This window comes from Amphiura filiformis, chromosome 11, assembly GCF_039555335.1.
Source record: "Amphiura filiformis chromosome 11, Afil_fr2py, whole genome shotgun sequence".
NCBI lineage: Eukaryota > Metazoa > Echinodermata > Ophiuroidea > Amphilepidida > Amphiuridae > Amphiura > Amphiura filiformis.
This window is the reverse complement of record NC_092638.1, coordinates 9,818,849-9,843,579: the sequence shown is the minus strand read 5'-3', so window position 1 is coordinate 9,843,579 and position 24,731 is coordinate 9,818,849. Positions and strand designations below refer to the sequence as shown.

General features: G+C 36.7%; 1 protein-coding gene across 1 annotated transcript; it reads left to right on the top strand.

Moving 5' to 3' along the window:
* The first annotated feature begins 325 nt into the window (after positions 1–325).
* Positions 326–23,630, top strand: LOC140164331 (ADP-ribosylation factor-binding protein GGA1-like). The gene is given in 16 exon segments (XM_072187607.1): positions 326–368; positions 6,178–6,262; positions 7,198–7,372; positions 8,396–8,519; positions 8,945–8,989; positions 8,992–9,044; positions 11,100–11,318; positions 12,971–13,052; positions 14,151–14,294; positions 14,968–15,156; positions 17,884–18,065; positions 18,649–18,953; positions 19,507–19,670; positions 20,754–20,917; positions 21,649–21,759; positions 22,154–23,630. Coding segments are annotated over 16 exon segments (2,178 nt in total). The 3' UTR covers positions 22,247–23,630.
* Positions 23,631–24,731: the final 1,101 nt, after the last annotated feature.

Below are 24,731 nucleotides of genomic sequence, written 5' to 3'. Positions count from 1 at the left end.
CCTGCCAAAAATCATTGCCCCCCCCCTCGCCTTGCCAACCCCCCCCCCCCTTTTAATAGGCTGGTAAAAAAAATCTTCTTCCCCCCCCTCCCCCAATTTTACCCCCCCCCCTCAATTTTACCCTCCCCCAGGGCTCACTCATATAGGCCCCTGAAATACATTCATCCCCCATTCATACATTCAGTCATAATTATTTCAGCTTTCCTTCATTTTACTAGCTATTCATCCACAAAGGGGTGGGGAGCTGTGGGGGGGGGGCAATTTGTAAGAGGACTTTTACAAAATCCCATAATGCAATTCTTTCTTATGATTTGGCAAATCCAAGATGGCGGCCTCCGATGACGGGGAAACACTCGAAACGCTCCTCAGTAAGTGATGAAAAGCATTGTAAATATGTAAATAGAGATAAAATGATCACCCAGATCGTGAAGATATAATATGAATGAGTGTAACTGTGCTATCAATACTAAAAATAATGGCGATCTACTCTTGAAAGACTGGTAGTCTAATTGTTAAATGGGCGTGCAGTTTTGGAAAAGGGTGCTGAATTTTGAACCCATCAGCCATTGAACACAAAAATCGGTAAAACATGCAATATTGTGTTGAGTTCTGACGTGTTGTGTCCTCCTCCTTGCACGATGTATACAATCATGACAATGAACCTTCTGCTTCTGCTTAATTACTCCCCAACGCTACAATCGTAACCAGGCGAGAATGCTTATCCTGCACGAAAACGCCTGGTGTGGCTATCTAAACATGCATCGTTGTCATGCATGCAGCTGACTAATTAAAGTGAGCCTTCTTAGTCTTAGAGAGTTCTTCGAGGTCAATGTTATCAAGTTGAGATCTGAAATACTTCAGGTTTTCTGTTGTCTTCACGTCCAGCGGGTAAGAGGTTCCATTCCGAATGGTGTATGGGTAGAGTGCATGTTTATAACAGTCTTTGTTGACATTGATTCTCTTGAGATTATTTGGGTGATTATTTCTGTGCGAATGTAATATTGATAACGTACAATGGACAACACAGGCGTATATACTATGCTTTGTAAAAAGAATTATTATCAATCATGAATGTCAATGAATATGTCATGAATGTTGTACTTTAAATTTAATACTAAATAACGGACCTTTCAGTTTCACTGACACTAGCCTACCTACATGACATGTAGGCTGGTATTCAGCCCTCGAATTAACCCACGGCACCGACGGCATATTGCTGTGGGTGCCCACCCCCTTTGCCGCAATGCCCTCAAAATATGTCCTTTACCGACGGCAGTCACTTGCCGTGCCCCTAAATGAAGTTGCCGTGGATGCCCTAGCCGGCCAGCCCTGCCCTTTCATTATAAAATCATTAACAAGTACTGGTTTTTATAAATCCCCGCAAAATTGTGGAAAATTAGATCAAAAATATTGAACACGATCGCTATTTTGAACATCGTAACCCAGCTATCAATAGTTTGTTGTGAATTAATATTCATTACCCCTACGTAAGCGTACATATTCAGCCAATCACATCGGCTTTTATACATTATCTGGTTGCTAGAAATGACTTCATTTTCTCGATTGGTCAGAGAAACACCTTCAGCGTACTATCGACCAATCAGAAACGCTGTTAGTAACTAAACAGCTAAGCTTCCTCGACCTCGTGTCATGAACAAAATCTGAGCGCTGGGCAAATCAATTAATCTCTCGATTAGCAAACATTGACTTCCCATTGCAAACCGATGGCGATACCCTTCCGGTATAGTCTTATCTTTTACATGTAAGCCCATCTCTAGATATTTTTTGCACGAAATAGTTTTTATCCCGGCGAATTTGATCAATATTATTACCAAAGTTACAGCTGTTTCATCGCTGTTTCGAGTCAGTTTTGCAGCTCAGAACTAGGGATCGCAAAATTAAAGTAAATTAAACTGTTGATATTTGATTGCTTGCTTATTTTTAAAGCAGGTTTTTTAAGCAATCAGCCTCAGGTTAGTTTTAGTGTAAAGTTGAGAGTCGAATTTTACTTTGGTGTCGAATTCAGCTGATGGCAATGCATCTATTCGCTTTTGAAAAATTGCCTTGGTGCCCTTCTCAAATTTTCAACAGTTGCCTTGATGCCCTTTTGAAATATTACAAATTGCCGTGCTGCCTTGCCTTTTCAGTGAAAATCCACGGCAATTATCAACTTGCCCTAAAAAAGTTGCCGTGCCCCTTCAGATCCTTAATTCGAGGGCTGCTGGTATTATACGTTATCAATATTACATTCGCATGGACGGTAATTTTTTGAGAGCTCTCCACGATTCTAGCGAGTAGGTTTCTTGCAATATTTGGCTTATTTACCATCCAATATTCATGTACTACAAAGCTAATTCGATAATTCAGAACAGTCAGAGTGCATTGTTTTGTGGGTAATATTCTTGGACAGTAGAGGGGATATAATTAACACAATCCTCCCATAGACGGCTGTGAGAATGGACTTTGACTGATCGGAAATTCCTGTGATTTTATTTGTCATAAATTACAACATGGGTACTTTCAAGCAGGGCTCGAAAAAATGTTATTTTCCCGGGAAGCAAGCTAAATTTCCCACAATTTATAGCATGTTTTGATATATATATCGGTACAAAAAAGACACAATTTCCCTCCAAATACCAGAATTTCCCTCCAAACTCCAACATTTCCTGGGAATGAGCTTCCCAAATTCCCCACTTTTTCGAGCCATGCTTTTAAGGTACCCGGTACGGTACAGTAGGCCTACTGTACCCCCGGACTGTACCATAGGTTCAAATTATCTAAATGTTTGTTATGAATGTACATAATATGTATATATGTATAAAAGTTCTATGGGACAATCAGACCCAACAACTGGCAAAAAAAATCAAAAAGGTTTTTTTAAAAGTGCAAACTTTTAAGTTCGTCACCATTGAAATACTGTGTGAGGCCTGGCTGTGACCCGGGGGCACTCCCACTTTGGAGGTGACGCCTATGTAGGGCTGTTAAGACCCCCTTTTTTTTCAGCGTCGCTCTCACCCAAAGACCCCGTATTTTTTTACGAACACATCACCCGAAGAGTAGACCCCTTATTTTTTCATTTGATCTGTCACCCAAAGACCCTTATTTTTCAATTTGAACAGCAACTTTCATTTATCACTATTTTTTTTTTTTGAGGTTTCTGATCGTCACAATGAAACACTTTTTCAGGACACGATTTTCTCAGTTTCCCCAGTTTGTTTACTCTGTGTTTTCAACGTGACCCAAAGTAATTGAGTGCAAGGTGGCTGTATCGCGAACATGCATTTGAGGTGGGTCATCTCGTGACTTACAAATATTGTTTCATCACCGACCACGTTTGTCGGATGTAGGGGGTCGCTGGCTTGGAAATTGTAAATTCCAAGTTTAATTTAGTTGGATACATCGAATAAGATAACTATGATTTGGAGATCAGATATGGACATGTGTTTTGAGTTGGTAGATTTTTAGGTACCCGGTACCCAAAATTTCCAATTTTTTTCCTCTTTGGAAATGCACGCTTTTTGATACAAATATGATTATTTGTTAACTAAACCCATAAGTACAAGAAAAGTATAGGCCTACATTTTCTGACAGGAAATTATACAGGGAATCCAAAAATGATATTAGTTTCCCAGTAGGAAGATTGGTTAGGGAGGTAGTGGAAGTTGAATAGCAACATTTTCCAAAAAAAATGTTCGATCTTCAGTGGGATATATTTTTTACATATTACCCTATGCTGAAAAGAACATCATATAAAATTTGAGTTCCCTGGCTCAAGAGCTTTAACAAAATGTATACTTTTATTGTGATACCTGCTACAGGTTTCACTGTATGCGAACATAATTATTTGAAACACACATTTGGGGCATTCCGATAGGGATTTACACAGAAACAGTGCAACTTAAGGCATTTTCTGTAATAGAGTGATTTGCAATAGAAATTCACTAAATATAAAGACAGGGTTACCTTTTTTACCTGTAAATTATTGTTATTTAGTCTTTACAACATAAAACCAATTAAGGGCTGGGGTATGAACGTTTGGACGGTATTTATTTTGGGACATTAGAGCACATCAGACATATCAATTGCATTCTGAATACGAAGAATGTCATTCTGATATCAAATAATTTTGATTTTTGAAATTTGCAATTTAATACACATTTTATGGCAAATCATTAAAAATTGATATTTTTGATATTTAACAGTACTTGAAGTGAACTTTATAAATCTGATGATTTATACTTAAAGTGTATGTAGGTGGGATGAAAAGCCGACAATCAATTGAAAATTTTGACCTTTAGTATTGAAGATATGAATTTTTTTACCCCAAAACACAAAAAAAAAATAGGTCTTTTTGGGCAAAAAATCCATATCTTCAACATGAAAGGTCAAAATTTTCAATTGACCGTCGGCTTTTCCTCCTGCTACATACACTTTAAGAATATATCATTAGATTTATATAATTCACTTCGAGGACTGTTATATGTCAAAAATTTGAAAATATCAAATTTTTATAATTTGTCATAAAATTTGTATTATATTGTGATTTTCAAAAATGAAAATTATTTGATATCAGAAAGACATGCTTCAGATTCAGAATGCAATTCGATAGGTCTGAGGTGCTCTCATGCCGCACAAAAAATACTGTCGAAACGCAATAAACGCTCATTTTAGATCCCTTAAAAGAAGCAAATATACATATCAATATACCCCAATTTTTTTGAAATTTTTAGTTAAATTTACATATCCTCCATATCAATCCTCGGCTCCACCAAGTCATTTTTTCACTAAAATCAAAATAACTTTAGAATGGTCAATGTTACAGAAGTCTGTTTACATGTGACATGGTTACATGATAGCAACTCTTTTTTTCAAAAAAAAAAAGAAAAAAAATCTGCATGCCATAACCAAAATGTTAATACTCTAAATCAAAGAAAACATGTCATATTTCAATTTAAAAAACACACATTGAAACCAAATGATAAATGGTTGTATGGTGGCCACTTGAAGTTGAGCGTGACCGACGGAACGGAAAAAACATCACTTTTCAAACAAAGTAGATTCTTGTAAAAAGCTATCTGTTCTCAAATAGAATTTATTGTTACAAATTCTTCTCAAAATTAATCATCGGTACATAAACAAAATTTTAGGAATTCCAAAACTAGGCCTGTCAAAGATGTGACTGACAGGATGTGACTGGCGGGACATTTTAAAACATTTTTTACAGTGGCGAGTTGCTCAAATATACTGTGTGGGATTTTCACACAGAAACAACATCTAATCATGATAAAATATTACCTTAAACATCATTTGAGGCACCTCAAACAAGCACTATATCCAGAACCCATAAAACTGATCAAATTTTAGAGTTTACCATGGTTTGACTGCCAGATTGAATTTTAATTGTCAAAATGAGCATTAAATCATTTTTATTGGCCAAAATTTAGTGCAGAATATGAATCTGAAGTAAAAAACTAAAAATTTCTTACTTGAAAATTGCCCCCCCCCCCCCCCATTTGATTGTACATGGTAAGAACACTAAATTTTACTGACGGACACATTTTGAGATGGAATATCTTGACAGTGAACAATTTTACTTTGTTTTTTTTATATCAAGGCCAACTTGATAGGAGATAGGAATTAAGTTTTGAACAAAAAATACCGTATATTAAAATACATGTATAGAAAAAAAGTTTACAACTTTTTGATGTTTTTCTGTGACTGACGGACAATTTTATCACCCATAGCGAAAAATGAAAGCATACATTCATAATATTTCTTCTGGGTTTTATTTATATCCTGGATTGCAGTAGAGATGTCAAAGCTGATATTAGGCCTACACTATTTATAAATATCCCTGGTGCATATATTATACATGTAATACACATGATCAATATTTTATTGCAAATTTAGGGTACTCACACCAGTTCCAGTTCCCAATACTTCAAATTGTCTTAAAAATATATAAAGTTATGTGAGGCAAACAGTGGTTTCTGAAAGCTTTGTCTACTTTGCAGGAAACAATAACTTGCCAGCATTGAATGAACTTTTGAAATTCATGCAAATGTACCATTTCTGAGTTAGCCATGTATCTTTGCGGGAATTCATTCATTGACATTGATCCTCGCTAAAATTGTAAACCTCTATAATACGCCATGTAATTCTTGTACTTCCTTACAGATAAAGCCACTAACCCAGCCAATCGTGAGGATGATTGGGAATATATTATGAACTTCTGTGACAGGGTCAACTTTGAACTGGAGGGGTGAGTTGAATAGTATTGATCTGTATATGTTTGTGCAGCATGTGTGTAGGGTAGGCCTGCTAAGAAAACGCGATTTTGGAGGCCAAAAAACGCACCCGATTTTCCAAAAACGCAAAAAATCTCATGTATTTCCGCCAAAAACGCAAAAATCTAAAAAAAAAATAATAATAATCTTGGGTCCCTTTATTTTTATATAGATTCCATGGCTCATTGTTTTAAGTTTTATTTTTCTCCTGTATGTACATGTATGATATTTTTGAGAGGGGTAGAATAGTAAAAACTTTAGTCATAGCTCAATAAACTGCAATACATATATGGAAATATAAATGTGACCTATAAGATCAATGTATTACCCTGCAGAAATAAACTGCTTTATTTTTAAGCAAAATTACCAAACAGGAAAAATATTTCCTGAAGGCTCTGACTTGCCTTAAGTAGTACAAAAGGAATACTATTTAATTAAACTTGCCGGCTACACTAAATAAGGCACTTAGTCTTCAAAAACTTGAAGCTCATAATACAATTCAATTCTTTCAATGTTGGGTTTGCTTCTAAAATTGAAGAGCAATTTTCGTTGTCTTGCCTCATTTTGTTCGGCTCAATATTAAAAAGGGATATAGCTGACAGTGAACACTAACATTTGGTGGAAAGAAATACAGATCTAATTGACCTTTTCGGTAAATCCCATAAGCCTTTGCGAGTATACCTGAGATGTCGCCACGCCGATGCTCACATCGTTTAGCGAACATCGTTACTGCGCATTGCAAGTCGGCGTGACTTCAAATGACAACATCTCAGGTATACTGGCAAAGGCTTATGGATTACCGAAAAGGTCAATTCTTAACGACTTATGGAAATGTCACAATATTGCTTTGATCTTTTTGCTTAATTTATTAACTTTTGATCAACTTTTTAATAATTTTACCTAAATGCAGGTGCATCATAGCCTGCAGGTTACTAGGACATAAGATCCAATCACCCCAAGAGCGTGAAGCAATGCAGGCATTGATAGTAGTGGAAGCATGTGTCAAGAACTGTGGGGAATTATTCCACAAAGAGATTGGCAAATTTAGATTTCTGAATGAGATGATTAAACTTATATCACCAAAGGTAAGTTTCACCAGTCCTTGGTTTCACTAAATGTTAGATTGATCTACTGGACGCAATCAGATATCTCAGAAACTTTATAATCTTACAGGCTTTGCAGTATAGTATCAGCAAGGTCCAGTGCCCATACAGGTCTGTGGTCTGCTTTTCCTGATTATCATCTAAACAGAACTAGGACATAACTGAGTCATATGATGCTACACAGCTTGATCGGTGTATGAAGTGCCAATGTGATGATGATGTGATGATGATGATGTGATTCACTTAGCCAATTAGAAACCCACTTCCGTGTATGCTTTAAACAGCGCCATATCAGCAGACTGCTGAAATACCTTGCCGGATACTACTATTTATAGTAATGACCACCAGTATCTGTGAATGTACTCTAGGAGTTTAGTATCTTTGTTTGAAGCAGACATAATCATTTCAAGCACATTTTTTAGAATTTTTAAACGGATAAGGTCGCATTCATGAGTGAACTGTTGCATGACATACCTGACATATGTTTTATGAACATTATTTGCCATTTTTATGGGAGGAAAATGCTCAGTTTTTGGCATGTAAAAAAACAAGCATATTAGTTATTTCACACAAGCAACTTATTTGTTTGCTATGAAAATAATATTTAACTGACCAAGAATGAGAATGTATTAACATCCACTTAAAATATTGGACCTACAGATTCTCTTTGTTTTCATTTTGGGAATACACTGGCCAACCATATATGAATCGATAGTCAAGAAATAAACATATTTTGGATGATCTGGATGTGCTCTGTTCATTGAGGTACATTCCGTCATTATCAGCCCATGTTGCGCTTGATACTAAGTCAGTACAGAAAATTGAAATGGGAGAAATGCATTATGGGAAGAATAAGATATCTTCTCTGGGCTGGATGGTGTGACATACAAGGGGTGCCAGTGAAATTTAAAGTCAATACAGCTATGATCATGAGGTCTGACCTGTGATATCAATGGAAGAAACAATAAGGAAAATATTTTCTTGATTTGATTGTTCTCATTGCAGTACCTTGGTAATAAAACAACAGAGAAAGTAAAAAAGAAGACCATTGAATTGTTATACAGCTGGCAGACTGGATTACCCAATGAAACTAAAATCAGAGAGGCATATGATATGCTGAAAAAACAAGGTAAGAGATCTATGCCAGCTTTCAAAATTAATTAAGAATCCAGAAATTTTGCAATTTTGCAAAATGAGGGGTATTCACCCCTACCTCGATCTCCACACTGAGGTGCTGCACCTGGACCCCACTGGGGGCCTAATTCCGACCTGAAACTTTTCAGCTTTCTTTTTCTTTTCTTTTTTTCTTTTTGCTCAAATTGTATGTGTTTTCCTTTTTTCAGCCAAATATAGCTATTTTACCCCATTTAAAAGTTGCAGTCCGTGGAAGGTCATGTCTTCCATAGGGGGTGTATGGATTTCAACTGGTATAGCCTCCTTTGGCCTGTTTGGTTCAGTTCTTGTCATATATGATGTTTATTTTCAGGTTTGGTAACAATAGAACCAACATATGTTGACCAAGATTTCTTGTCATGTATGATGTATATTTTTCAGGTTTGGTAACGGAAGACCCAACGTATATTGACCAAGATTTCTTTCCTCCCCATCACCAAGACCAAAAAATGCATCATTTGAAGATGAGGATAAATCTAAGGTATGTAATGTGTGCAACTGAATTTTATAGAACACTGTGGCCTAACAATTACAGTGTTTTTTAAACTCCCTTGTCCTGCTGCATCAGGTGTACAATGGATCTGTTAGGCCAAAAAAAAAATTGTTGTGTTGCCCTCTACCGTCCAACCCTAAATCCTGAAATATCAGGGTCGGTATTTTTTTTTTTGAATGATGATTTTTACAGATTTGTTCAAAAACTCAATGTTTTTCACTTAAAACTAATATTTTATTGAAAGACTAGTCTTTAATTGATATCTAACAGGTATCCAGAAGTCAAAATTGACAAATGTCCCCTAATTGAAGAAGCATTATTTATTATTTGAGGGGATTTTTAAAAACTGATGGTTTAAAAAAAAAAAAAAAAAAAAAAAAAAAGAAAAGAAATCCGACCGTCCGACCCAAATTTCCCATTTTCCCACTTGAAGGCAACACAACAATATTTTTTTTGGCCTTAATGTGCTATTCCATTTAAAATCCACACTCCTGTTGGGGAAGATTTTGGAAATACGTTCCACAGGGGGAGTTTGAGTATCAAATGGAATTGACACATTAGGCAGCTCTGTTTGAATTTCATAAACCCTCTGAGAAAGATTCAACACGAATCTTCCACAGAGGGAGGGTGAGTTTCTGTGTTCATTCCATTTGAAATCCATAATCCCTTTGCTGAAGATATTTCCAAAATCTTCCCCAGGGGGAGTGTTTATTTAAAATGGAATACCCCAATGCAGGCATGGGCAACCTATGGCCCGCGGTCCGCCTATGGCCTACCTGTAATTTTTGTGCGACCATCTAGAAATAATATTTTCTGTAGCCAAATATAAGCGAGGTTTGTGAACAAAACTACCCTCAGTTATTATCCTGTTATTGTATTTATTGTGTAAAATCACAGTAGTCCAATAGGCCCATTCCATGTCAACTCCAGGGATGTGCACCGCAGCACCTCTTCAATTTTTTTCTTTTTCTGTGTGGTGGTAGATATTGATGAGAAAGTAAAATCCTGAAAATTTGACTTTTTGATTTCCATGTATAATGATTTCCGTGTATCAACTTTGAAATTTAGGGGAAGGCAAACCTTACTAATGTGTTGAAGCCATTGGAGAACATAAATGTATAAAGGGCTGAACTCTCAGAAACTGTTGTCCAAGAACATATCTTCAACATACCTTGGTTGATGGTGGGGCAAATTGTCTGACATTGGTTTTCAGGGGGATCAAAATGTAAAAAAAATAGTTTTGCATGGGTAATATCTCAGCTAAATGTATTCTAATATGCTCAATATTGATAAGAGTAATGTCCTACCAAAGGGCTCTGACTGGCAAAAAATTGACGCTAAAATTATTTTTACTTTTGAGTTCTGACCCCCCAAAGTTGGTCCTGGTTGGACGGTTGCATTTTGAGGGCCCTATATCTTTTAAAGTAAAGGAGTTACAAGTTTTCTGATAGCAGATTTGAATTCTACACCAAAAAGTACCCCAGGATACATACTTTTCACAGTTTTAAAGGGTTCCTTTATACATTTATGGACCTCCAAACATCGCTCAAGGTATATGCACACATTTTTACGCTGACCCCCTAAATTTCAAATTGATGCCACGGGAAAACTAAATGGAGTATGAAGCTCAAATTTTCAGGATTTTACTTTCTCATCAATATCTACCACCACACAGAAAAAAAAAAATTGAAGAGGTGCTGCGTGCACATCCCTGGAGTTGACATGGAATGGGCCAATAACTTAACTTTATAAGGGGCTATGTATGCAGGCACTTATTTTAGTTTTTGAACCAGTAGTGTAGCAACAGGGAAAAAATGATGATAAAATAATTTTTACCCTTTAGTAGCTGATTTGCTTAATTTATGCACATAGTTAGGTTTTTCTCTTTTCCCATGATGATCAATACAGTGACGTAACTTGCAAATTAAGTAGCTGATTTTTTTATTTTTTTTAAACACGGCAGCCACATTATAAGTTGCCTGAGGAATTCACAAGTTTTACTTGCTGTATTTTTAATAATTATAAATGTGTCTCTTCCTGTAGCTTCTGAGTAGGCTTCTGAAGAGCAAACATCCAGAGGATCTACAAGCTGCGAATCGGCTTATCAAAAATATGGTCAAAGAAGACGAGAAGAAAATGGAGAAAGTTGCCAAAAGGCTTAATGAATTGGAGAGTTGCAATAATAATGTGAAATTACTGAATGAAATGTTGGCACACTACCAGCCAGGGGTTACTAGTGATCAGGAGAGAGAACTTATGAAGGTAAATGATTGATTAAGGTTGCTGGGTGGTGAAAAATAAATTAAGAAGTTGACTGATGTGACATAGTTATCCCCAAAAAGGAGTTCAGATTTCTACTACTAGCCAGGTGTCACTTGTGAACAGGAAAGAGCATTTGTCAAGTCATTCAAAGCGAGGACAAGAGATATTTTCCTACATTCAAACTGAGGACATTTGGCATAGCGAGGACAAAATCCCAGTCCTCACTTTGTAAATAGGTGCACTGGATGACCAGGGGTAGCATTAAGGCCCGAAAGTCGGGGTTGTTTTCCTGTGTTTTTCACTCCTGAGCTTGCAGAAAATCCAAATACATGGGGTGAAAATTAAATCTCTGGGGTTGAAAAATATTTTGCAGTGTAGTCAGGGGTACGAGTAAGGTCCAAAAGTAGAGGGTCAGAGTTCACCCCTGAGCTTGCACATATTCCCAATATAGAGGGTGAAAAATTAATATTTTTTAAATTTAGGGGGCCATTCACCCCCGATCAGGGGTTAACGCTACCCCTGTGGATGACACTCTTTCTGTAGTGGGTATGTGCTAGGCCTATTTAGAGATAGATGAAAAAATGTCCTTACTTTGAAAGTGTGAAACTCACTCTTGTCCGCACTTTGAATGCCGGGACAGACACCATTTACACATGTGTGTATCACAAGTCCTCGCTTCTATTTCCCACGCACGTACAATGTAGGAGTGAATTATGAATGTACATTCTGTTCAGTCTATCTAAACAGAAATTGGCCAAAACTACAAATTGCTCAATAATTGATAATACCCCCTCCTGGCTAGATTTTATTCCCTGGCAAAATGCCTGTGTATATCAAATACGGTCACTCAGGTGAAGAAAACTAATCATTTTGTATGCAACTCAGTAGGAATAGCATTTGGTAGTGTAAAATCAGATGCTCCTTTAGAGAGCAAAATGGCTGAAGTTTTTGACTGTGTAGGTCCAAGTTTGATCCTCAGTGGAGGAAACAAATGGTAACAAAATCCAGTTTTGCCATTACTGCATTTGAATTGTTGAGCAGATGCAGTTGATGACTAAGACCACAACCAATTGTGATCCCTGTAATGCTTGACTGTCAGTATACCCTGCCCTTGGAGAAGCAAATATGGATTGTCACATCATTTTACTGAGTAAACCCTCATAAGTGAGTTATTTGAGAACTCTAGCTTCAAATTTGCACACAATAGTTTGGCATTCAAGGCTAGAGTCCATTGCAGATTAGTGTTGACATTTTTTGCAACACATGTTAAATATTTTGTTGATGTTTAAATTTGGATGAAAGTTGTTTTCATGAGTAAACTGTATCTTTTTAGCAAAGGTTGTATTTTGAACAGTCTAAAATTTAGTTGAAGTGCAATTGTAACGAAAGACTTTAGGCATTCACCTGCCTTGATTGGCTGTTTACTTCTGAACTTCCATTGCTTTACACTGTCATACTCCATCAATTTCTACCATTTTTCTATATCTCGGGACTCTAGCCTCAAATGTGAAGCTATTGGTGAGCAAATTCAAAGCTATAGCAACTTGGGGGATATGGAGCAGGATTGCAAATACTCATTTTTAAAAGCAATGTGTAACACTTGTTCTGGTATATTACTAAAAAGAAAAATGTACATTGTTTTCATCCAACAGGAATTATATTTAGCATGTGAAAAGTTAAGACCCAGCCTCTTTAGATTAGCAAGTGATACAGATGATAAAGATGACAGCATAGGTAAGTTTGCAAACTAAAAGTTGCCAATAATTGCCTTTTTGCAATTTCAGCAGCATATGTTTAAAACTTCAACATAGGGTACATCAACGAGAGAGGAACAAGTGCTTTGTACTTGTGTTTTGCACATTATTTGGTCTTGTTGTCTTGTGTAATCCTATGCCTCTAACAAGTTAAAATGGGTTGAGCCAGTTAGAACTGCCAATCGTGTTAGTCATTTTCAGACATGCCAAAAGTATGTTTCACCATATTTAGTATGGTAAAACATGAAAAATATGGTGGTGCAGTCAACTAAAAAAAATATGATATTCGTTAATCTTGAACAAAATAATAAGTCATGCCTCAAAAAGATAAATGGCTGCAGTTGGTCATTTGTGACCCATCACATCAAAACCAGGCAGTTGTTGTCAAAAATGAGCTTTGCCAAGTTCAGAATGACACCTCACTCATGGATATCACATGTAGAATGGTGATTTTTATGTGACAAATATTATTCAAATTTCTTGGTATTTTATTAGTCCTATTCAGTGACCTGACCCCAGCACAGTGTTGACACCCTATATTATAAATATAAACTTAATACTTCAGTTGGTGAGCTTACGGGCGAGTGGTATTTCACCGAGCGAAAGAAAAGGAGTTCTATCTGATTGGCTAGCAATTGATCGCTAGATCGTTCAGTGGTGAACTACAAACTCAAAATGGAGCAATGTATTCAATTCGATTGAAATCGATATTCTATTATTGGCGCAGGTAAAGAAAGTGGCATAGTGTGTATTGTATGACTTGTGATTTAATATTCCAATACATGTGTTTCTTTATAGAATTGGAATTCTCAAACAGTTGAATATATCACAATTTTGTTACTTATAAAATGCAGTAAAATATATCCACAGCAAAATACCGGTCCCTGCTAATTAGTGTATTTAATTCCCAGTTAGTGTATTAAAAATAAAACCTGGGATTTACCTGACAACAAATCAAATTTTCTTCTAATAACAAGTGGCATCTCTGAAATAACGCTGTGCGCTTATCTTAATTAGCACTTATGGCATGAGGAATGAGGATGATAACTACTGTTTATATATTTATATTTATTTTCAGCTGATATTCTACAAACCAATGATTCGTTAGTAAAAGTCATGGATTTATACAAGGAATTGATAGGTGAAATACCTACTGATGGCGGTGATGGAGACGCACAACTCATGGATACTAGCAGCACACCCATAGCAACACAAAGAGAAGGTATGATATATGATACAGGTGGTATGTAGTGTGCTCAGGCTGGGAAATAAATGGGGGCCAGGGGCCATTTAGCTCCTGGTTCACTGAAAATAGCCCCTGGTTCCATGTAAAACCCCATGAACCAGGGGCTATTTTTTTAAACAAAGTTAAGCCTGGTCCGGCACTTCTTATTTCCCAGCCTAATTGAGTGAGGTATCAAAATGTATACAACAAATGTTCCCATCCATTAAATAGTCCCTGGTTCATTGAAAATAGCCCCTGGTTCCCTGTAAAACCCCGTGAACCAGGAGCTATTTTTTTTACAAAGTTGGCACAACTCATGGATACAAGCAGTACACCCAAAGTGGGTATCGTCGGTGAATAGGGTATCTAAAACAAGCAAATTTGTTCAATAAATCATGCGTATTAAAGGAGTATTTCGTGATTCTAGCATCCTCTTTTTATGATATTTTTGAGTAGATATGCACGAAAAACGCTACCTTATTCTCGAAATTTCAGTTTCTGATTTTGCTTTTGCGAGTTATGCATGATTATGTGTATTACACTACTCCATAGGCCACTTTTTTTGTTCCTTGTATCATGTTGGTCCTCAGTGACACCTATGTTGTAAAATTTTTGAAGAAATTTTAAGCAAAATATTTGTTATTGTTTGTGTTACCAATTTTGTTAACAGGTGCAACTTCATCTCTTGTCGACCTGGAAGGCTTGGATGCACCACCATTATCATTTTCCACAATGCCCCAGTCATCAGCAGGTCACATGGGACATCAGATGGGCAATTCAGTACAGTCTCTACCACAGCAACAACCTGTCACTAATAGCAACTCAACACAACTCTTACATGATCAGCTGTCTACATTAGGTAAGGCATGGTGTTCTGTATTAGAGAGCTTTTATAGTTTAGTGTTATCGTAATTATCAGCTAAAAAAGTGGCACAACTGAAGCTAACCAAACCAATACCAACAGAGGCTTATACATTGATTTGCTTCAAGTTCGGTAGTGATGATGTCAATGCTTCTTCGCGGTTGCGCCGCAAGAGTGCCAACAAACCGCTCTTGTACGAGTGAATGTAAGCTCTGCCGGATTAACTTTACGCGCGAGATTCACTACTGTGGTCAGTGAAATACGCACATACGTCAATACCGAACTTGAGGTGAACCAAAATACAGAATGAAATGACTGTCTGTCGACTGGCAATGCAACAGTTAGACCAAATAAAAATTGAATACCTGAGTGGAAGAAGGGCCCAATTCCATCAAAACTGTTTTTGAGATATTAAGAAAAAACTTAATATTTGGAAAAGTTTTCTAGACAGAATGTTTTCATCTTTAGAGGACCTTTAATACTTGATCATACAATATTACATACATTCAAACTATATATGATGTTTCCATGGCAACGGTAAAGATATTAATACAAGCTGGGGTTGTGCCCTTCTTCCACTAATATACTGCAAGTGCCATTTCCGTGTTATAAATAGCTACAGAAATTAGGTAATCACCATTAATTGCACAAGTAGAACTCATGTAATATTAGGCATGTCACAGTAGCTGCACAATACTTCTGCCACACTGTGCATGCAAGCATAACAGTAAATTGAAAAGCGCGCGCATGAAAGTTGTTCAATTTTGGCAAACATCCATGCCGAAAAATTAATTTCCTCATATGTGCTATTTATCACAATTGTTTGAATTTTTGATATATGGTGTGAAACCTTTCTGTGACTACCATCGGGTTTTTAAAAATAAATATTGCTTAGTTTAAGAGCTACTACCTGTTTTTATGGATTGTTGAAGATCCCTCATAAATCAATAAATATAGGCCTTTTGAAAAATCAAGATCTACCACCATTTAGCTGAAATACTAATCTTTCTAAGCATGTAAATTATTTCCGTCGACAACGAATGGCACACTTGAGGAAAAACGATTTGAAACAAAACATTTTTAAGTGAGTTTAAAGGGAGTAATATTCCAAACCACAATAGCTCTAAGCCATTGTGTGTGTCCAAGGCCACACCATTTTTGTATACTGCGGTATAATAGAGGGCTGTTCCTTTTACCGTTTCTCTTCCCATGTTAATCCAGATAACAAAATGTTAATTTAAAGTCTCATTGCAAATGCATTTTTATTTTTACTTTTCGGATTTGGCTTTGAGCAATGGTGACACATACCATATTTACAGAAAAAATTAAAATTCTATTCCAGACACCGTCAAAATGTCAAAGTTTGTATTTTTTGTATTATATTAAAGTAATTAACTGCAGATTCTTTGCTCAACATCATAACAGGTTCATACTTGACAAATTCATGATGAATGAAAATACTTTCATTAAATATTGAAAAAAAACCAAAATTACTCATGCCTAATTTACATAATAATATCATGAATACATAATTAGCTGTAATAAGCTAATTTGCATAATTGATTACTTTTTGTGTATTTTTTGTTATCAATTGAAAGAACTTTGTATACATATGTTTGTGAAAAAAACCGCACCCTGATATCATGTACGGTTTTCTTTTGGCATCAATTTTGCATATTAATTAGCTGAACTTAGTCATTTTTTCAACTTTTATTTGTCTGCAGATTGGCCGGAATTGCTAAAATAGTATATTTGGTGAATTTATTATAATTATTCAATGATAGATTTTTTAATTTTGTTTTCTTTGACGAAGTTAAAAAAGATACGCAATTAATCTGTGATACTTAAATTAACGTTGCTTTTTCAAGCAAGTGTCCAAATAAACCTTCAAAATCTCGAAATGTGCCAATTTTGTCATTATAGCAATTTGTGGCAGATTTGCATTCCATTTATGAGCATCTTAAAATTGACACTACGTCACAATGCATTGACCGATTTCAATTCGGTTTTTTGATTTTTGATGCTTTAATAAAGGTCATTCATGTAGAAACATTAAATAACGTGTTTCTGCTGCCTTTATTTTTGAGGTGATATACCTAGTAATATGTTTAGCAAGAAAGTTTATTGTAGTGAAAAGCAGATTTCATGGATGAACAAAATTCCTCTTTAACCCTATATTTGTGGAAGAAGGGCCCAACTCCATGGAGTTGGGTCTTTCTTCCATGAAAACCATGATTAAGTGTACGTGGAAGACTATTTACAGAGTGGATTTTGGCTCATCTTTCACACACAAGGAAGAACAGTCTGCTGGCAATAAAATGCTGGGTCTAACTCATTTTTGAAAAAAATTGGAGTTGGGCCCTTCTTCCACTCAGGTATTCAATTGTTTGCTTTCCCTCTAGTGGAATTTTTGGGGTGGGTTGGTAGGTCAGCCTTTTTTTTCAACAATACATTCCCATACATATGACGATAACACGTTGATCACATGGAAAGGGATGTGGAAGAATACATAGCCTACTCAAACTCTTGAAAAGCAAGCTTTAATCTAAAGTTCTCAATTATGTGGTCAGAATGGAGCTTTGCAAACAATTCACCCCAATTTTTTTGCGTGGTGAAATTATTCTAACAGTGTTGCTGATTGGTCCAATTGATAATGAAAACTTCTTTTTGGCCAATCAGCAGGTAGTTCTCATGGGGTTAAAATTGTTCCTCTATTTACCCCAGGTATCAATAACAATGTTTCACAAGCAGCTACAACAGCACAGACAACCGCATTCACAAGGAAATCTGTGACGCAACCAACAAGTGCCACAGACCTTGAGAACATCCTAGGCCCTTCACCGGTACCTAGTGCCCAGCCAACCACAGACCAGTTTGGGGCGTTCAGGTCACAGCCTTTACAACCGGTAAGTTGATTAGGGTGTATTATGTTCAAAATTTGAATTGTTGTTGAATTGAATTATGGAAGGTTTTTGTTTGTTCTCAGTGTTAGAAAGAAGCCAACATATGAAACTACATTATCTTTGTAAAAGTCTTGTTATAAAGACAAATTCTTTTAATTTTTAAATTTATACTTTTTCTTATCCCATAAAACGTTTTGTAGTACATGTATTTTGTGTAATACCTCATTATTTAGAACAGTATAATTATGATAGTAAATAATTTGTCTTCTTTTCTTTTCTTTTGTCCCTTTCTTTCCTAACAATCAACCTCCTCTATTACATCTGCACTATTTCATTTCCTCCTTTGCACTATGTTTATTATTAAACTTGATAATCCTATAATCCTCGATGCTAACCCTCATGCATGTACTAACTCATTTCTAAAACCCACAACATAAAATTTGTTTTGAATAATTTTATTATTTCTCACCTTCATGTGTGCTATTATTCTCATTATCTCATAATCTGAAAATAAATTATTATCATATTTGCACACTGCTTTTGTTTGTAAACATAAACATAGAACACATATATGTTTGCATCACAGCAACCCACAATGCCTGTCACCATGGGGATGGGCAGTGCCCCTATATCATCCAACATGGCAGCTGCTCCTATGGCAACTGTTCCCATGGCAACAAATATGGCATTCTCCTCAACCATGACAACCCCTAGCTTGCCCTCAAATCAGTTAACCTCCTCGCAAGCCTCTAGGCCCCAGTACGCACCATCCAATCAGCTTTCACCAAAGGGCGACGGCACCAAACCGCTTCCGTCATCGGCGTTTGCGGATCTGGAGAACCTGAGCAAGTCCATGATGCAGACAGCAGCCGGTAAACAAACTACAGTTAGGTGAGTGTTTTGGTTTGTTCACCAGAAAATAGACAAACTCGTACTGGGATGTAGAAATGTGGCAAAAACCCTGAAATGGACCATCAAATTTGTACACCACAGCTCAGGGATACCACAGGGATGTGAGAGTCTGTGTTTCTGCTGTGTTATGAAGATAATACAATGTACGTGCCTCTGCATTATTGTATAAATGTACATGTATGAATAAGACCAACTTGCCATTGCGTGCATAAACATGTCTGGCGAATTGTTCCCGGTTTTGTTGGAGCTGGTCACAAAACAAAAAGATCATGTCTCAAACACAATCATGTTGACATGGGCAACACTAAGTCTCTTATTAACTGTGTAAGTACTGCCAGCTGAGATTCCTATAGCACATCCTTCATCTACCAGAGCCTGCTGGAAGGTATGTTTTCCACATACCACTTCATGACAATAGGAGACCTGGATACCCACGTATTTAGTTTGTATGACATGGTAAGTATCAAATTATTGAAATAGATAAATCAGTGCACAATATGTCATTAATGTTGTCATCACAATTCTCTTGCAGCCAACCATCATCAACAGTACAGACCGCACCAACACAAGCAGCCACTGTGGTCAATACAACTACAGCTGTACCAACACAACCACAACCAAACCAACCACAGACCCCTCCCAGTTCAGTATTGTCATTGGCTGATGTGTTTGTACCATTGGAAACTGTACAACCAGGTAGGTGTGGGTTGTATGTTTACTGTAAGTTTGTGTGGTGAAAAGGTAACTATAATATTTTACAGTAAACCTTTGACGAGCGAGCACTGCCATGATGTTGCAAAGTCAGAGTTAACAACACGTACGGTGCAAAGTTCTCATTCATAAATTTCTACTCTACAACAGCAGATCGCCTCAGCAGCCAATCAGAAGCAAGTGCGTTTCAACGCAGTAGATACGCGATGTACCCATAAAATACGCTCTCATCACAGGTTTACTGCAAAATATTATACAGTTTGAATGAACACTGCACGAAGAATGCCTGTGTGTACTTCGTGATGCTGAACTGAATCCAACTTGCTTGTGATTGGTTGGCATTTCCAATAATGTCAGTCTTTTGTTTGGTTTGATTAGTATTTACGTCCCACCCCATTTTGTCCTTTGAAATACAATCTCGTACTACTGAGTTCATTCAAATGAATTTCTTACTGAAGGAATGGCCAGCTTAAATCATTTGGGGCCAAAATACTGAATTTTTACCTCAGAACCTTGGAACAATATAGATAGGTGTTCAACATGGATCTGTGTGATGTTTGAAATTGGGATGAATGAGAGTAAAAATTATAAAAGAGCCATTAACAATTTGATTTTGTTTGTTTGAAATGCTGTTTTGCATTAACCCTAACCCAACTAAATCTCACAAAACCACTGCGCATGCATGCATTCCATGTGATGCCTTGTTGAAATTAGCTTTAGTCATATTCCCACAGATTCGCTGGCCCGCGTCAGGTTTGAATCCCAGGGGTAACAAATGACTTTTTTCTTCATCTTCTCTCCATTTACATTTGTTCGTTCCCTTCCAATAGCCAAAAAACATGGGTTAGGGTTAATGCAAGCAACATGCCTGTCTTATTTCTAACACTGGGTACAGACTTCTTGTTACTGTGATGAGTTGGTCAAGATGTGGACAAAGCTTCATGAAACCCACCTGTGTCTTTGGCCATTGTGATCAATCATTTCTGTCAATTGTGCTGATGTGTTTAGGTTGGCATTGCACCCTATAAATCACCTTGTATTTATTTGTTTTGTGTTTTATCAACCCAGGAACAACTCCACCCATCACAGCATACGACAAGAACGGCATAAAGATGGTGTTTCATATTGGCAAGGACAGGCCGAGACCAGATGTCATTGTTATTGTTGTCTCTACTATGAGTTCTAATACATCGGCTGTTAAGAGTCTATCATTCCAAGCTGCTGTACCAAAGGTAATGTTAACATTCTGCAATGCTTTAGATTAATAGCTGCCACCTGTAGTCTTGAATAGAGTTAAGTTATATGGGGCAGGATCAGAGTTAGGATTATGATAACGGATGGCAGCCACTACTCTGAAGTTGTTCCGAACTACAATTTTGTGATAGTGATACATCGTTTTTGAAGAGATAGATCTCATTTCAAGTTTAAAAGATCTTTGCATTTCCCATTACAACAAACAGCAGTTCTGTTTAAAGCTTTTCCTATTACCATGCATTTTAATAATAACATTGGTATATTACACCCATTTGCAAAGACCTTTTGCAGTGCCCGATTTGGCGCAGTTTTACGGGATAAATATGAAGTCGGGTGATTGGCTCACATTATGTGCACTTCATTCGCTGATCAATCTACGTAGAATCGTGTATGCAGCAGTAGTGCGAAAGGGCTTTTGCAAAACTCTGTAGGATATGATTTTAGTGCTATTTCAGGTGCCTAATCTAATTGTAAAAAGTAAATAAAAAAGCAAATTAGTAGATCCCCTATTCTTGACAAGAATATTGCCAAATTGACCATCATCATATCCCTCTGGTGGTGACAAATGGACTGGCAAGAGCAACTACTGATGGTGCATCACAGTGTGAATAACTTGAATAAACCCTTGTAGCCCCTGAGACAAAGATCCCTCTGATATTCTGCCATCACAGGCATCCTAGTCTTATGCATGTTGTTATTTTTATTGCAGGTAATGAGGGTCAAGCTGCAGCCTCCATCAGCGACAGATCTGCCAGCATTTAATCCAATTCTACCCCCTGCTGCAATTACTCAAGTCATGCTTATAGCAAACCCACAAAAGGTAAGGTCAATCTTATGACGAATAATTATGGAAAACAATCAGGTCAACCGAGGTCAATTTATTAAAGATGGGAGAATTTTCACAAGAGTTTGAATGTTTTGGGTCAGTCCATGTCAATTCAACAGATGGCTCCCGCACTACCCTCTCAGAATTTCTTTAAATTTCACTCAAATGTTATACATATAGCCATTAGAAAAACCCGGAAGTTTTAGAACCCTAGCCCTTATCGTTTTCCTGTGGTGTCCGATCAAAAATTGGGGTGGGGTGTCTATTTTTACCATCAAATCTGACTTTTGAAATAAATGGAAGTTTTAAAAGGGTCTAATTGGCTAAATTATATTGGCTAGAGACTTGAAAATGGCTAAAATCAATTTCTCTCTCTCTGTCTTTGCAGAAAGATGTTCGTCTACGCTTCAAGGTGCAGTTTATGTTAAATGAACAGCAAGTAACGGATGTAGGTGATGTTAGTAGTATTCCTGCACAGTAAAGTATGGGTTCTCATTGCGAGTGGGATAAGGTTCCATTCACACAGAGATTATTTGTGCATCGTCTAACGAGTGAAAACTTGTTAAAAGAATGGCTTACTAACATGGTTAGGTTGGTGGGAGCTGTTCTTGAGGAATTATAGAGAAAGGGTCAGTATACGTTTGATGCTTTTTAGTGTGTTCTGCTACTGGTATGTGTGATGGGCTATTCCATTTAAAATCCTCACTACCCCTGTGGAAGATTTTGGAAATATCTTCCACAGGTGGAGTATGAATTTCAAATGGAATGAACACATTAGCAGCTCCATTTGAAATGCACCCTCACCTCAGTGGAAGATTCAGGTTGAATATTTCTCAGAGGGTGTATGAAATTTAAATGGAGCTGCCTAATGTGTTCATTCCATTTGAAATTCATGCCCCCCCCCCCCCCACCTTGGTCTGGGGCGGACATTTTAAAAATGAATTTAGAAGAGCAGCAACGACACCACTTGCATTACATTCCAGATGTTAAATCTACATCATATGCAAAATTTGAGGAAAAAATGAACGAGGCCGTTTTATTTTAGGGCCATTTGTCTATAACTGGTCTTTACATGTAGCCCAATGGAGAGAGTTTGGAATAACCAAATGCATCCAGCATTCTTCATTCTACATTGTATAGGCATGCAGAATGGAGTATGCATTTTTCATGCACGGGTGGCATAGCACACACAAAGTATCAAATTCCATATTGGCCCAAAGGCTATTCAAACCCTTTGTACGTGTGTGTGTAGCGCAACGCCCAATAAAAATTCAAATGCGGATCATCAACTACTTTACAAAGTCCTAGTTCATCCTATAATGTAAGCCACTTGTTCCCCGAGTTGCTCAAGATCAATGTCTTCTGTCTATTTTTAACAAACCCCAGTCATAATGTTTGTTGCATTTAAAGCAATATTGTAACATTTCCATTTACAAAATATATTTTTATTTTTTTCTGCAAAACGTTAAGTTTTCACTATCTGATATGTCCCTCTTAATTTTGAGCCATATAAAAAAGAAAATTGCTATGTTACAATATTACTTTAAACAATCAACCATCGTGAAAAAACAGCTGCATGTAAACCACAGGGACTGTATACAGGGATATAAATCTTGAGGATATTTCCTGATTTCAGGAAATTTTGTTTGGATCTTCCCTGTACAAAGTATAGGGAAATACACATTTTCAGGAAATGTTAAAGCAGTTTCAGGAAATTGTGTCAGTGTTTGTTTTCATCCCTATGTACATTATGTGAGTGATATGTCCTTTCATTCATATGTGGTTACACTATACTCTGATCAGCTCGTAATAGGCGGGACTCATAACATGTGGATTGATACAGAATGGCGTACACATAGCTTGGCGCAGCACCTACGCGAACTGCATTTTGCGTGAATGATGCATGCTTTTGTGAATTTACGCGTGCCTAAGTTGGAACTTTATTGACTCGCGCAGTAACAAAAACCGAATAATTCCCGCCTATTAAAAGCTGATCATAGTATAATTTGAAATGATGGAAGATATTAGAATATGTACAGGTATTCATTCTATGGTTTGATCAGCTCGTATTCGGCAGGAATTGTTAGGCTTTTACCACTACGTTTAAAAAAAGACTGATGTTAAGAGTGATGTAATTGGCCTTTCTGGTCTATATTGTGTGTGTTAAATACAGTAGACAAAGTATAGGTCTTGAAATAATAATTTGTGATACTTTTGGAGAGATATATTGATGTTAATCCGCGATGTTATAAGGTACGCCGATTACGAGCTGATCAAACTATAGCGGAATTTTCTCTCAAATATAACCCCCCCCCCAAAAAAAGCACCCAACTTACTTATTGTCAAACTCAATACAACAATTGCTAGTAATTACCTTCAACCACATCCAATTTGTATAAGCAGGTAAACATACAATATAAATGCTTGTGTTGTTACATAATTTTATTGTTCTAATATTCTCATTTTTGTTTTCAAGTGTTTTGTTTTATGATTGAGAATTATGTGTGTGTAATTTTTACATACATGATGTAAGCACTTTTTATTTTATTGCACATTTATGAAGATTTCTTTTTTAATTTTCATTTCTTTTTCATGTAATGAAAGATCTGGTGTTGGGTTTTGTAACATAAATTTATTGTACAGGTTAAACCCCAGTAATCTATTAAACATTACTTAATAAATTATTGAAACAGACGCTTTCATATATGGTATTCAAGAACATGTGAGAAAAGTGACATAAAATGTTATACTTAATGCATGTTTTAAAACTTACATTACCTTCTTATCATTGGGAGGGTATGATTCACAAAATTAACTTGAAGGACTACGCTTCAAAACATTTTTTGACTGAAGACTAATATGTGACCTGCTCCCACGGAATGAGCGTAAAGTTGCTGTTGATGTTGCTGAGTTGATGTTCTTTGTTTGATGCACACCTGTACAAGACAATAGTATGTCTCTGTGAA